This window comes from Hypomesus nipponensis, chromosome 17 (genome assembly GCF_054491055.1).
Source record: "Hypomesus nipponensis isolate SF chromosome 17, ASM5449105v1, whole genome shotgun sequence".
Classification (NCBI taxonomy): Eukaryota; Metazoa; Chordata; class Actinopteri; order Osmeriformes; family Osmeridae; genus Hypomesus; species Hypomesus nipponensis.
The window spans coordinates 15,758,335-15,773,983 of NC_140377.1; the positions used below are offsets into that span (position 1 = coordinate 15,758,335).

Here is a 15,649-nt window from a genome sequence, read left to right on the forward strand (position 1 = left end):
CCTTAGGAAAAACGTCCCCCCAGTCTCAAGCAGAGAAGACTGCTGATTTTCTCACGTTTTCAAAGCCTAATTTCACTAAAATGATTCAAGCCCTTCTTAGATCTGACACATTTATTTTATTTAAGTATGTATGTTAATTTATTGGGTGTAACTTAAAATGTATGAATAGTTTCACCTAGGAGATGTAACTAGGTTAGATCAACGCAAAATAAATTAGCTTAGTTGAGAAACCACCCTTGGCGCATGTGCGAGACAACTGTCACACCCCTCATCTCTCACCGCCTTTTATGAGCACATTTCCTAATGGCAAGAGACACTGACTGCAGGTGGGGAAGTTCATTCTTTGGTATGTATTAGTTTTGTATTAGTTTATGTGCTTCGCTACGTGCATGATGTGCATTTCGTAATACTGACCTACATTTGTGCAACAACCATTAGGTAATGCTAATTTTGCACCGTTTTCACTTTGACAAGTCTGAGTTAGCAGGCTAGCTGCATGTGTATCGTCGTCGTTGCTAGCTAGCCTACTGTACTTGAGGTAAAATATTTAAAGCTGATTTTTTTTAGCTTGGTCTGTTGATTTGTCCTGCACAATTACATCCACGTGTACTGTATTCGCAACTAGCTAGCTCGGCACTATTTGAAGTAAAATATTTCAAGCACATTATTAGGTTGGAAGCTCAGTTAGTTGGTTTGTCCTCTGCACACACATGTATCATGGTGGCAGTTACCTAGCTAGCCTACTATACTTGATGTAAAATATTTTAATCATATTTTTTGCTTGGTCTGTCGATTTGTCCTCCAAATTACATTCACTTGTACCGTAGTTGCAGCTAGCTAGCCCGGCACTTAAGTAAAATATTTAATGCACATTTTAGAAGCTCGGTCTGGATTTGTGCACTAAAATTGCATGCAGCAGGTGTGACCGTAACCATTGCGATTTCTCACTTGTGAAGTATAATATGTTATAGTGTGACCTATTCTTACAGTACCCCATTTAAGGAAATGTAAGAGTTTTTTTTACTACAACTAACATACTTATCTTCTAAAGTTAAATCAGCGTTACCAAGGAAAGGCAACTTCCTAGTGAAAATTAAGTAATACTACTTGTTCAATGCTGATACAAACTGATTTGTATCACTGTTTCATGCATCCCTGTATCGCATTGTAATGTATGCCAATTGTCTTTTTTAATCTTTTTCAGGATTATGAATGTGGCGGTGTAAGGAGAGCGTTTCAGAACAATCGACCAGGTATTTGTTGTTGCAACATTTCAGGCAATCTCATGGGCATGTTAGGGGCAGTTATTGCTATCCATGTCCGTACACTGATTGCCCATGTACATTTAATACATGGAGCAAGCTACTAATTCACACATACATGAGTCATAGTAAACAGCAAACTTCAGAGCAAGTAGAATTATCTACATTCCAGTGTCATGTGTGCTCATACATAGACCTAGCAACAGAAAGAGATTATTTTAAAACACATAAATCAACATCTCAGGCATGATGGAAACGGTTCCATGTCCATGGGTGATCAAAACAAAAATGGGAAAAACATTCTCCCACAGAAGACGAGAGATTTGAGCAGAGTCCCATGGTTGCAGAGTTCAAAAACAGATGGCCTGCCCTGTTTATGCAGTGTGAAGTAAGTAAATGTGTACAAGTGTTAACAATATATTGTTTGAATTTTCCAATAATCCTGTATACTTATGTGGTAATTATTATATCTCACAAAAAAACAAATGTAGGTATTTTGTTTGAATGTGTTTCAGGTGAATGCAAAGTTTTTGCGGATCACCATCAAACCACTGCAATCAAAGTTCATGTCACAGCTGGACCACTTCTCAAACAAGCTGATCGAGATCTTCAAGAAAAAAGGAGGAGTGAAGTGGAAAAAGATCAAGACGTTTTGGCAATCATAGATTTGGTTAGTAGAAATGCATATAACATCCTTTTCATTAAATTGTAGCTATTGTAAGGTTTACTTGTCCATCACTGGTCTCTTAAGCACTATACTTTATGCATTTCATTTACCCACTCACCAATGGCTGTGTAAATCATGCTAGGCTAGTTTGGGGCATTTAGGAGTAAGGTGTCTGATCTCAATAGACATGACCTTATTGTCTACAGACAACTACTCTCCTATCTGTGCCACAGTCACTAAATTCTGTCCTTATTTTAGTGTGACATCAACACCAGGAGAGTGTGTCCTGAGAAGCCTTGTCATTTACCTTAATGAAGATCCAGATGTTTTCTTCAAGGAATATCTTTTAAGTCTAACATTGATGTTCCACATGTAGCATCATAGTGTTACCCACATTTATTTTTCCCAAGGCACACTATTTATAATGAGAACATCCTATAGCATACTATCCCTACCAATGTCTTTCAGCATATGGGACAGGCTAGCAAGTGCACTCAAATATGATTTGGGAAATCACATGTAATTAATCCCAATAACCAAATAATTGACCGTCTGATTGTATATTGTTTGTGGCGTGTGGCATTTACTTAATACAAGTCCTGTGTTTGTGTTGTTTTTTAGGCCTCCGCTACTGAAGATGCAGAGAAAGACATCGAAAACACAGTCATGGGGATTTACATGATCCGATGAGATGCGGATGGAGAGCCAGACAATGTGGGAATTGTGATCGAAGGCATCAAAGTCCTGAGCAATGTGGGCAGTGTCATTGTGGGGTTCGTCATGCTGTTTGGGCTCATTTATGCCCTTGATCTGAGCTTTCCAGACAATCTCAAGTACATCTTTGAATTTTTCCAGAAGGTCATAATGAATCTGGATGGGCACAAGCTGAATGCAAAGGTACAGCAGATAAAAATCTAACTGTTTGCATAAGAGAAAAAAAAACTATGTCCATTATTAGTGCATTAATGTTAGACCTACCTTTTTCTGTGTTTCTTTGCCTGAGATGGTACATGTACTTAAGAAGTGGTTTTTGGTTAGGTGTTTTGATGGATATTAATTTTGAAATTCTTTAACAAGGTTAAGCTGCACTTTTTTTATTTTGGGGGGATATCTAGTTTGGATAAAAAGGCAACATTGTCCTTATTTTTTCAGGCATACCTTATGTTGTTGACCATTTTATAACATTTCCTGATCTTTTGTTTTTTCGACGTAATAGATCCCATGGATTTCTAGCAAAAGTCCAATCTTATCCTGCTTAGTGTGTACACATTTTCAATAAAAACACCAACCAGGTTTAGTCTCTTGTGTGTCTTGATGAGGGATTTTACTTCAGACAAACATAAAATAATTTCATTGAGTTAATGTACTTATTTCCTTTCAGCCGTATTTGATCAAAATGAGTCGGGGCAACATATAGTTTTTGGATGGAAATCCTGCCCACAATTAAATTGAGTTCATCCAATGAGTTATTTTTTTGAGTGTACTCTGTTTTTTCATTCAAATTTGGATGGGTAGTTAACAACAAATTCTTCTGTGGTGTGATGAACTTAAAAACAAATTTTCTATTCCAGTTTACAGCATCTTTAAGAAGAGATGCTGCACACTGTTAGCTCTATGCTGTTAATTAGCCTACAACTCAAAAGGAGGAAGATGTCATGTAACTGGATCTAATTAATGGCGTAATGTTATGGGCATGAGATGAGAATACCACAAGGGGGCCGGGGAGCAAGGCGGTAGGATATAGCATGCGAGTCGTTATATACCTGGCACACCACATGAAAAAAGACAAGCCTCTCAAGTTATGTCAAACGTGTCACAGAATATTCATTCCGCAAGCAGAAGCTTGTACACCCCCATGTACAGGTCTTGTTCTGGGGTCTGTGAAGTCAAAAACAGCTCTGCGCTGTAACAGCTTCTATATTGTTGAAATGTTGTATTATAGCCATCTACCACTCCAACTTCAGTGTCTAGTCTTCATCAATAGCACAAACACAGACTCCTTTAGCTCCCAGTCATAAAAGATTCTCAGAATATAAGTGTTTAAAGGGGCAATTGACTGGGTTTTTGGGGTATTTCACACTGTTCCTTAAGGTCTCCAAATAGAGTATGTAACATTGTTTGGGCGGAAAATTGCCCGGGTGCTGGTCTATGCCCCCTGATACATCCTCTAAAATGTTCCCAGGAAAAAATGCTAGGTTTTCTCCTTTTATGGTATGCTCATTAATATTTAGATGAGTTGCGCGCTGATTGTTTGGTTTTCAGCGAGTGAAGCTGCGGAAGAGAAACGCAACACGGCCACTGAAACACCGAAGGTGGAGACGGAGACTTTAAATAAAAACGTGCAAATACATTTGTGTCTCGCAGACATCTACGCCTGGATGACCGAGCACCACCTCCAGCTGAACCTCGCCAAAACAGAACTTCTCATCATCCCAGCCAAACCCTCCATCTCCCACGACCTCTCAATCACCCTGGGATCTGCGACGGTGACCCCCTCATCCTCTGCCAGGAACCTCCCAGCTAACACATGACGTTGCGGCAACATTGCCAGTAGGTGCTCAGTTGGTAACCCGCGACGTTACCTTCTGGCAACGTCGTGGCAACTTCGTAGCAACGTTATAAAAGGAATGTTGCCAGTTAGTCCCATGGACAACGTTGCCGCGACGTCGTACCTTGGTCGGCTGGTTACGTTATTTTTAGACCTGTGGGCAACGTTGCTGCGACGTCGTACCTTGGTCGGCTGGTAACGTCATTTTTAGGTCCCATGGACAACGTTGCCGCAACGTTCTACCTTGGTCGGCTGGTAACGTAATTTTTAGGTCCGTGGGCAACGTTGCCGCAATGTTGTACCTCGGTCGGCTGGTTACGTTATTTTTTGGTCCCATGGACAACGTTGCCGCGACGTTGTACCTTGGTCGGCTGGTTACGTTAATTTTGGTCCCGTGGACAACGTTGCCGCGACGTCGTACCTTGGCCGGTTGGATACTGTTATTTTGGTCCCGTGGACAACGTTGCCGTGACGTTGTCCCTTGGTCGGCTGGATACATTCATTTTGGTACCATGGGTTAAGTTGCCGAAGTCGCTCTTTGGTCGCAGGACAACGGATCTCGAGTGCAGTGGTTTATCCATGGAGAGATCACACTGGACTGCTCTCAGTTCTGACACTTTTGTAATGTAGCAATAGTCTACATGAATTTCAATCACACAATATTAAATGTTGCACCCAGAACTTATAAATGTTGACAATGTATGTAATTCATGTGCAGCTCAGCCCCAGCATGGTCATCAATTTTCTAATATGCAGGAACACAGCTTTAATAAATAAAAGACTGAATTTGGAATATAATTCTTATATTCTTAGTCTTAGGCCTATATTAAAGTATAAGTCTTTCATTCTTTACATGTACAAAAGCAATCAATGTGTGATGTGTAACATGATTAAGCAAACATTCTTTGTCCAGCACACCAAAGCTGTGTGACACACAATGCAAATTTGAGCTGCAATCATTTTGTAATACAAAATTGTTAAATGTGACCAAAAGGCAAGCGATTCTTAAGTTTAATTTCCAAAGACAAGTCATCACAGAATATTACAATTCTTCCTTAGCAAACCTAGGTTTGCTCAGTCTGCCCTTGAGCAACAACTTTGCGCACGCCCATTTCAACGCATCTCTGAAACTGGGATTTCAGAAAAGAGTTTGCAGGGATTCCAACTGAACGTATGGATTTCAACTGGAAATTAGCTACTTCAAGGGGAGTTTCTTTACAGAAATAGATTTAAATATATAAACATATTTTCTGAAATTGGATGTAGCATGCTATTACGTATAGGTTTGAAATTTAGACTATTTAGCCTGGTTATCTGTTTCAGATTCACATTGTTTACTTTAGGATTTCGCTAGCTACTAGCTAGTAGTAAAGCTAGTATAATGTACTGTAGAGGTAAGGCTAAACCCTCCAGAAAGTTATGTTTAGATACTGAAAATACATGCATCAAAGTTTAGCATCTCACAAATCACCCACAAAAGAATCTGTGAAAATAAACGTTCATAACTGTTAGAAAAAACCTTGTCCGAAATAGTTTATTTAACCCTGGATTTTCAAAGACACGTGGAGCTAGCGCGTGGCTGATCACGTTTTGATCAGTCGGTCATGAATGGCGTCTATAAAAGTATCATGTCACTAATTCTTCCAATTTGTAAATGACATCTGTTTTTGGATAAGTTTATTCGTTTTAACCTTAAGATGCGTGAGTTCTAAATATTTCCGACGCTTCTACGAGTGAGTTTTTTCCAAAACGGCAGCTAGGTAGCTTTAATTAGCTTCCGTTACTTTGCAACCTAGCATAATACTCGTAGCAATGCTCCTACCTGCTAGTGTTACTTGTTAGCCTCCTAATTGTACATTTTGAAGCCATACTATAGTGTTAGGTCGTTGCCCCCGCGACCCGATCCCCGGACAAGCGGCAGATGACGACGACGACGACGACTATAGTGTTTGTCACATTGTTTGTCTATCGGAAAATAGTCGGTTGTAATGTTCAGAATCAGACATGTGCGACGCTACGCTGTGGGGCCCTGCTTTCGAACGATCACACATGTGCGATGCTAATACTATGTACTTAAACTACATTCCACTTTCATTTCTGTACAGAGTATCCTACCACCGTCACACGGCCCAGCACTGTGTCCCTGGGAAATTATGGTAAAGTAATGAATGACCGTTTCTAACAGTGACAATAATTGTATGAACCATGGCAACCCTAAAGGTTATGTTTTGAAGCAAAACATGACTTAAAACTTTTGCATCACCAGACCCCTAGGTGTCAACTCTGGTATGGTGGAGGAGAACCCATATGGGGTCCAGGAAAACAGCTGGCAGCCAGGCAAGTGCAAATATAAGACACTCAAAGCTTCTCAATCGCATTACCAACTCATTGTAAGGCATACTTACAATGTTCGTTGTTCTGATCGTGGCAGGGGGATACATATTTGTCAAAACAACAAACGTTGTCTTACTAATGCTTTGTATACAACCATTCAAGGTAACAGGTGTTATTTACATCAATGTTACAACTAATCTAGAAGAACTACAGTGTATGCCAATCATGTTAACTCTTGTAAACTTGTTTTACTTGTCTTTACTGACAGACACATTACAGTTTAACCCTCATCCTTGAGGGTTTAGGTTGGTTGAGGGGCAGTTCTATGGGCATATGTGAAGCCCTCTGTGACATGCTTGCGTGTAAAAAGGGCTATACAAATACATTTGATTTGATTTATGTTCCAGAAGATGGAGACATTGGAGGAGAACCAGCGAGAGGCTCTCCTATTCAGGCGACGACAGGGCAGACAGGCTGAGGAGGTGCCAGTGATGGACCTACAGGTGGCCCAAACACAGGCTCCAAGACCTTGAGGAGCGCCTTAAGATGCTGGAGTTCCGAAAGAGTGGTAGGTGTTTTGAGATGCCGTGAACTATGGCTTACACGCAGCGTTCAACGTTCAAATTGGTGCTAACAATAAGTTCATGACTTCTAATTGCAGATGCTGTGATGAAGTGGAAGACGGGACTAGGAGAGAAGGCTGTGGAGCTCCTCATAGCGGACACACTCAAACACGCCCCGGCAGCCCATTCAAAACAAGCCAGGTGAATGAATCATGATTGCAGCTTCCATATCCAACCTTTCACATGGCTATGTGACAAAAAACTAGAATCCCATAATCTTTTTTTGATGAAGTATATTATTCTAGATGTGATTTTTTTATGACTTGTATAGCCCCTTTTGCACATGCAATTATGTTGATAGGACACTAACTTATTTTGTGCTTCATTGTCAGGGCCAACAGACAGGACCTGTAGTGGAGACTGGCAGAAGATTTTAATTCACTGTTTGGCACTTTGTTTGAAATAAAATGACTGAATGTTACATGGAAATGCTGCCTTGTTTATGCTTGAGTTAGGCTACACATCACACAAACATAGTCCTCCTAAAGTTGGCTACCATGTAGCCTATTATACAAGAACAAGTAGCATTTTGGGCATATGAGGTCTTACGTTGCTAGGAAGTCGCGGTTACGGACTGGCAACGTCACAAAACAACGTTGCTAGGAGGTCGCGGTTACAGACTGGCAACGTCGGAAAATTACGTTGCTAGGAGGTCGCGGTTACAGACTGGCAACGTCGGAAAATAACGTTGCCACGACGTTGCGGTTACAGACTGGCAACGTCACAAAATTACGTTGCTAGGAGGTCGCGGTTGCAGACTGGCAACATCGGAAAATAACGTTGCCACAACGTTGCGGTTACGGACTGGCAACGTGATTTGGTGACGTTGCCGTTACCTCATGGCGTCTTTCACTTTCAAGTTTGGTCAACGAGTGACGTTGCGGCAACGTAAGGGCAACGTAACTGTGTTAGCTGGGCTTGGGGTTACCATGGATGACGAGCTCTCCCTCACAGCCCACATTGCTGCGGTCTCCCGGTCGTGTAGATTCACCCTCTACAACATCCGGAAGATCAGGAGATACCTGTCTGAGCACTCCACCCAGCTGCTTGTCCAAGCACTTGTCCTCTCCAAGTTGGACTACTGCAACTCGCTGCTCGCCGGTCTCCCAGCATGCGCAACCCGCCCTCTTCAGAGGATTCAGAACGCAGCGGCACACCTGGTCTACAATCTACCCAGACGCTCCCACGTTACCCCGCTCCTCATCTCCCTCCACTGGCTACCCATAACGGCCCGCATCAGATTCAAGACCCTGGTACTGACCTTCCGAGCAGTGAACGGGACTGCACCCGACTACATCAAGTCTCTCCTGCAGCCTTACACCCCCACCCGCCGCCTACGGTCTTCTTCAGACAACCGCCTGGTGGTCCCACCGCTCAAGACCACCCGATCCCAACACAAGCTCTTCTCCTGCCTGGCCCCCCAGTGGTGGAATCAACTCCCCACCTCCATCAGAGACACAGACTGTCTCTCCACCTTCAAGAGAAGGCTCAAGACGTACTTGTTCCTGGAGTACAACGGTACTTAGGAATGGTTTGCTGAACCCAACGCTGGTTTCCTCAAGGATCACAATGACTCTTGCTTAGACTGTTGCTCTTGTTTGTTAGTGGTAGCTGATTTAAACTGTTTTCTATTTTAGTTAATCCTATTTTTATTGCTTTCCTACAGGTACACTTGCACTTAGAGTTTCATGTTGTTTAATTGTAACTTGTTTGACTACATGCTCTTATGGTTTCCTTCCTTTAGCACTTATTTTTTGGTTGTTCACAATGTGTACTTCTTGTTTTGGCTACCCGCAATGCTTTGGGGGCTATCTTGCTGTTATTATCAGTGACCTATGCACTTTGTAAAGCTCTCTCTTGGAAGTCGCTTTGGATAAAAGTGTCTGCTAAATGAATAAATGTAAATGTAATGTCTACACAACACTGTTTTCAACAGATTGACTAAATATCATCTGAAATTAGTTGTTTCCACTTCCACTTCCACTTTTGTCAAAGCAAACTGGATCAACTTGGGTGGGTAGAACTTTACAGCTTAGCATCAACCAAACTATATGATGATTCAACTCAGCTTCAGTTACTGTAGCTAGATATCTTGCTGAAAAATAACCTGAGAAAGATCTGGACAAACATGCATCGTGAATTGTAGATTTACATGTAAGACGGATTATATATTCAAATGAAACACAGTCAGGAACAAAACGTTAGCCCCATTGCCAATAAACTAAATCATCACACATTATACCTATGCTCTTGCGTTAGCAAGCTAAACTAGTTTACATACCCACAGTCTAGGTGTATTCACTATCTAGCTGTTCTTGCATTCCTCGCAAATCAGCGTTAATAAAAAGCAGATGAGCTAGAGTCTTGTTAACATTGACTCGACGGGCATGGCTGATGTATACCATACAGCTCTACCGTAGTAGCTCTACCGTAGAAGATCCCTGTGCAGTTCGACCCTCAATAACACATTTGCTCGGACCATTTCACCAAGGACGGTTTTGAAAACCTTGGACAATGTAAAGGAGGATTTGCTATGAAGCTGTTGCTGAAAAGAGGTGCGTTCAGACCTTATGTTCATCACAACCGCAACAATTATTAGCAATGCTAACGTATCCTGTATCTTGCACCTGCCTTTCTCCAGTTCTTTCAAATAGATAATAAACAGGCATTAGCAACAGGCTAGACTGCGACTTGTTTTCTGGCTATTTTTTTGGAAGCTTCCCTTCTAATGCCGACTACAGCTAGTCTAGCTAGAGTCATTTGCTAAGTAAGGTATGATATGTTGATTAGAACCAAAACTGTACAGTGCCTCCACTGGCACGTGACAGTGGCTAGTGGTACGTGGCAGTGCCTCTACTGGCACCTAGTGGTATGTGCCAGTGGAGCTAGTGGTACGTGGCAGTAGCTAGTGGTCTATGACAGTAGCTAGTGGTACATGCCAGTGCCTCAGCTGGTACATGACAGTAGCTAGTGGTATGTGAATATGATTACTTATGAAAAACTGTTAATTTCAACGTTTTTTGGACATGTCAGCAGGCAAGATTTTAAAGCCATGTCGAATCAAATGCTCAGTTTGCCTGCTCTTTTGAGTGCTGCAGCAGCCCATAACAACTGATAAATTAAATAACTTGCTGAGAAGTTATTCATGTAGCCTATACTTAAACTGCCATTCACAACGTAATTACAAACAAAAATATTTTCTCCCATATCACTTTTTGACACAGGTCGACTTTAAAATGATGTAACTTCAATTGGATAAAGATATCTGAGTGATTTAAACAGATTTGTATCCAGGAGTTTGTAGTTTCCAATATGTATAATACCCAGAAAGTACATTTGCAATCATAGGGTGTCATTTATTGACATGGTTCTTTATATGAAAATATTGAACTATTATTAACAACTATATTTTCTCAGAGTATCGAAATGCAAACGTAGACTACCTATATTGACTTCAGTTATTACAATTAATGATATACGCCACTAGGAGGTGCTGATAACAACACAACTATGTGCATTAGAGATTTAGGAGAGTCTACAACGGTGGCTCATGTGCACACTTCAATTCAGTTACTGAGTAAAATAATTAGATACAAATTCATTGCGTGCGTACTAGTCTGCTTCACATTACGGTCACACCATTACACTAAATGCAATTTAATGTCTAAATTGACTACTTTGTATGGTGAGCTTGTAGTGAGACATCCAAAGTATGGTTAACAGTTTAACTTTTTTTTTTTTATAAAAGTTTATAGCCTGTTTTCTTATTCTAAAATGGGGCAGTTAGGCTACATAACAGTAAACAAAAGCTGCAAGACACCCAATTCAACTGCCACGAGACACTTGCGTACCACTATCAACAGAACAGTAACTGTCATGTACCAGTGGAGGCGCTGTCACGTACCACTAGCTACAGTCATGTACCAGCGGAGGCATTCAGACTGGCATGTACCACTAGCTACTGTCACGTACAACTAGCTCCACTGGCACATACCACTAGGTGCCAGTAGCGGCACTGGCATGTACCACTAGCCACTGTCACGTGCCAGTGGAGGCACTGGCATGTACCACTAGGTGCCAGTAGAGGCACTGGCACGTACCACTAGCCACTGTCATGTACCACTCGCTCCACTGACACATACCACTAGCTACAGTACAGTACAGTTTCAGTTCTAACTGCCTCTCAGCGTATTTAGCATTCTACCTATACAGGAGATGTTAGCATTGCTAATAGGCTACTGTTAGCGACAAAATCATACTTACAGCTTGCGTTTGTGATGAGCATACGGTCGGAACAGCACCTCTTTTCAGCCACAGCGGCTTAGCAAATCCTTCTTTAAATTGTCCAAGGTTTTCATTCAAAACTGTCTTTGGTGAAATGTTCCGAGCAAAGTAATAATTTAGTGTCGTACTTTATAGGGATCTTCCCATAGATAAACATCAGCCATGCCTGCAGAGTGTCTGGTTCCATGGGAAGATTATAAAAAGTCAGCATGTCAGCATTACCAGTACAGCCTGGAACACTGAATTTACGATGGTCCATTTTCAATATACTTAAAAAACGTGTTGTTCGTGTGGAAGTACACAGAGCAGCGCGCAGCTAAACTAGTGTCTGACCAAAGGGTGGGTAAATGTTAGTGATGTGTCGTTTGTGAACGATTCGTTCATTTTGAACGAATCCTTGCAAGGACTCGGGAGTAACGAGTCCTCTCAAAGAGTGATTCGTTCAATTTCTTGTGGCTGCGCATCGGGACTGTTGCATAGGCTCGTCCAAGTAAACAGAAATTATTTGTTCATTTCCCGACTGTCTTTCTACAAGTCTTTGGATCATTTTTCACTTGACCTGCATAGGCTCTGTACTGGTAGCTAGAGGAAACGAACGATTCGTTCATTTCCCGACTCGGTCTTTCTACGAGTCTTTATATCATTTTTTCACGTGATCCGCATTGTATTTTTTAGTAGAGGAAACAATTTCCTCATTCCCTTTCGTGTGGCCTCTGTTTTAGTAAGACGTGAATGATATTCACTCAAGTCATCATTCTGACTGGTTTTGTTAGTTTGAACAAATGACTCGAAAAAAGATTAGTTAATTTTACTGAACGAGATTCAAAGAACCGAATCAGTAAAATAATCCGAACTTCCCATCACTTGTAAATGTACATTGTGGGGCGTGACAAAGTTGATGCTGCACGTCACAACTTGCACTGTTTCAAAAGCGTTTGCGAGTTGCCGTTTCAAAAAGATTTTTTTTTTTTATAGGAAAAGAGGTTTCAATGGACTTAGAGGTTCACTGTATGTCTATTTTACACACCAAACTGTCATTCTTCAACTATGACAAGATTAAATCGGTTTTGCAATCTATCGCCCATCGAGTGTTGCGTGCGCCCGGATTTAGTTGCAATTTATCAGTAATGTGTTTGTATTAAAACAGCCTTAAAATTCGGGAGAGGAGGAGCGCAAACTGTCAACATGCAGCCTACACGTGCAAATTGCTGGGGAGCAAAAAAACATGTTTCTAGGTAGGGATGTGATAGGCCTGGTTATGACAACATTGGAATGTAAAAAAAAAAATGTTTTGGTCTCACCACTACTGTAGGCATAAGGGGACTCCGCAGAGCCATCCTGCAGGCTGTCCAGTATCTCTCCTTTTCCAACATCACTGTCTCCCACCAACAGAAACTTGAGAAGGTAGTCATAGCTCTTCACCGGACTGCCCTGGGTGCCCATCTTCCCTCACCTCGGTGCCCCCCACAAAGTGGGAGGAGGAGAGGGCAGAGAGGGAACGTACAGATGGGCCCCAGTGAGGAAAGCAGAGAATGTTCTTAAAAAAAAACAAAAAAAAAACTATACGTTTCAGAACCAGAAGGAAGTTATGTCATGAACCAGTCTGACGATGGCGTTTACTAGCAGGGAGGAGTGTGTGGTAAACTTCTTATCCTCTGTTTAGTTCCAGTAGAGTTGAATGTTGATCAGGGTGAAGTTATTTCATCTCACAACAGGGCGTCATGTCATGAAAAAGGTAAACATAGCTAATGTGTCAAATGTACTTCCACGTAGAACAAGCTGGCCTTCGAGAATGGGGTGGAGGGTTTGAATAGCAAAACATCCTTCCAATAGGTGCGGAGGTAAAAATGAATAAATAGATAAATACGCTCCAACTTTAAGGAGTGATACACCAACTACATAACCAGCACAAAGCAAGTCACCTCATATTTGTTCAGCCAAAACGTGAGTTGAAATTGATAGAGTAGTTTTAATACATTTAGCTAGACAATAAAGATAGATGGCAAACTGTTGTAGTCCTTAGTAACAGACTGTAAGAAAGTGTAATTTGGCAGTATTAACTCTTGAGAACAAAATGTACATATTTTTGTGATAATGTCAGACTGCGTGCTAGCTTACACTAATAGATAACTATCAAGATCGCATCACCGGTCAAAACTAGCTAGTAGGACAGCTCCTGGGGTCCCGTTCGATCTCATTGTTCGAATGGCGTATACCAGCTAACCTTCGTTAGCCAGATTCCTACTGCTACCGGTACTAGCTAGCTGTGCTTATATCCCCAAAAGAGTTTAGCAAAGATAGACAGATATAGAGTCGATTCAACAAAAAACACAAAACATTTCCCGTAACCAATAGCTGAAACATCTGGCTGGAAGCTAGTGTACCTGTCAAGACCGGAGGTGGTAGCTAGTACTAGTAGCCTAGCTAGCTACTGTACTTCGCCAGCTGACAAGTGTCAAGCCATACAATTCACAGGGAAAGCTAGTCAGCAATACCAGGTTTTTGCCAGGCTAGCAAGTTAAATCAACTAGATGATTCAATGAAAATGTTAACTCTTAAACTTCCATTTAAAAAATCTGATGATATGGTTACATTTGGTAGTTGTGTAGCCTATTGTTAGCTGTGAATAACTTGTGTCAATATAGCTATAGGCTAGTTAGCTTGCAACAAACCTAGCCGACCAAGCCAGAGAAGGAGGCAATAACTTCACCCGGCCGAGATCTGAATTCACGCCCCTTTCTTTCTTCCCGACAAATGTGCAACTTAAAAAAAAAATCTCTGGTTGTACCCAAAACTTGTTTGCTGTAACCTGCAGACAAATATTGATACGGATATTATCAAGTCCTGACCGTACAGTAAAGGTCATTGCAAAAGTATTTTATAATCTCAGCCCGTGTCATCTTCCAATTTCTCTCCATGCTAAATCATATTCATGATAACGATGCACAACAGCGTTCGAGTCATTGAACACTACACACTGCGCTGTCTATGTCTGGCGCTCGCAATTCCCGCCCCCTAATCAAAGTCCTGCCCATTCGCCAAGATCATTGGATGCAGGGCGGATCTAGAGATTTTCATTCGGGGTGGCAATGGGGAGGCAGAAGTAAGTTGTTGGGTGGCCTCCTGGAGGCGAATCAAACCCAAAGTAGGGGGTAGCCTACAGTACTCCCTATGGGAAATGATTAGACTAGAACATTGTAGTTTAAATTCAACAGTAACATTAATATTATTTATTGAAATGTTCTGTAATGTACAAATCATATTTTTCCCTGGGAATATTGAGGTTCATGTTGTTTAATTGTAACTTGTTTCACTACATGCTCTTGTGGTTCTTCCTTTTGGGACTGTTTTTTCACAATGTATGCTTCATGTTTTGGCTACCTGCAATGTTTGGGGCTATCTCATTGTTATGATCAGAGACCTATGCACTTTTGTAAAGCTCTCTCTTGGAAGTCGCTTTGGATAAAAGCGTCTGCTAAATGCGTCTGCTAAATGCATTAAAATAAAAATAATTGGGGTGGCAGTATTTTTTATTGGGGTGGCAGCTGCCACCCCTTGCCCCCCCTTAGATCCGCCACTGATTAGATGGATATCTATTGACTGATGTATAGGCGTGTAGCCAAACTGCATCAACATTACTGTCAACAATGCATGACCAGGTTGAAAATTATGTTGAAAGTCTTTAATCTGCAAATGACAAACGGACCAAATAAATTTACCACACAGTCTATAATATAACACACTTGGTTTGTTGTGTCGAATTAAGTAGACAATTGTCTGATGGTCTGTATCAATGTCAAACTTCATGTCATACAGTGTAGCCGGAAAGTTTTCATAGGGCTTCACTCTATTACACCACGTTGTTACAGCCTTATTCCAAAATTGTATAATTTTGGAATTCAATCATTTTTCCCCTCAACATTCTACACAC

At 41.3% G+C, this 15,649-nt stretch overlaps 1 protein-coding gene and 2 long non-coding RNA genes across 3 annotated transcripts in view; 2 read left to right on the top strand and 1 right to left on the bottom strand.

Annotated features, from left to right (window-relative positions):
- The window catches only part of LOC146253693 (ras-related protein Rab-40C), a 68,431-nt gene extending 53,749 nt beyond the window's left edge, over positions 1-14,682 (bottom strand). The window contains exons 1-2 of the mRNA XM_084676588.1: positions 14,103-14,682; positions 13,020-13,255 (exon numbers count right to left, since the gene is read on the bottom strand). Coding sequence (XP_084532714.1) covers positions 13,020-13,161 — 142 coding nt within the window. The 5' untranslated portion in view covers positions 13,162-13,255; positions 14,103-14,682. The remainder of the gene's footprint in view (positions 1-13,019; positions 13,256-14,102) is intronic.
- LOC146253694 (uncharacterized) lies at positions 203-3,349 on the top strand. Its single transcript, XR_014731651.1, has 5 exons — positions 203-346; positions 1,205-1,253; positions 1,574-1,650; positions 1,778-1,932; positions 2,551-3,349. It is a non-coding gene; the product is annotated as an uncharacterized LOC146253694 (long non-coding RNA).
- LOC146253695 (uncharacterized) lies at positions 6,229-7,863 on the top strand. Its single transcript, XR_014731650.1, has 4 exons — positions 6,229-6,633; positions 6,744-6,814; positions 7,473-7,575; positions 7,767-7,863. It is a non-coding gene; the product is annotated as an uncharacterized LOC146253695 (long non-coding RNA).
- Positions 14,683-15,649: the final 967 nt, after the last annotated feature.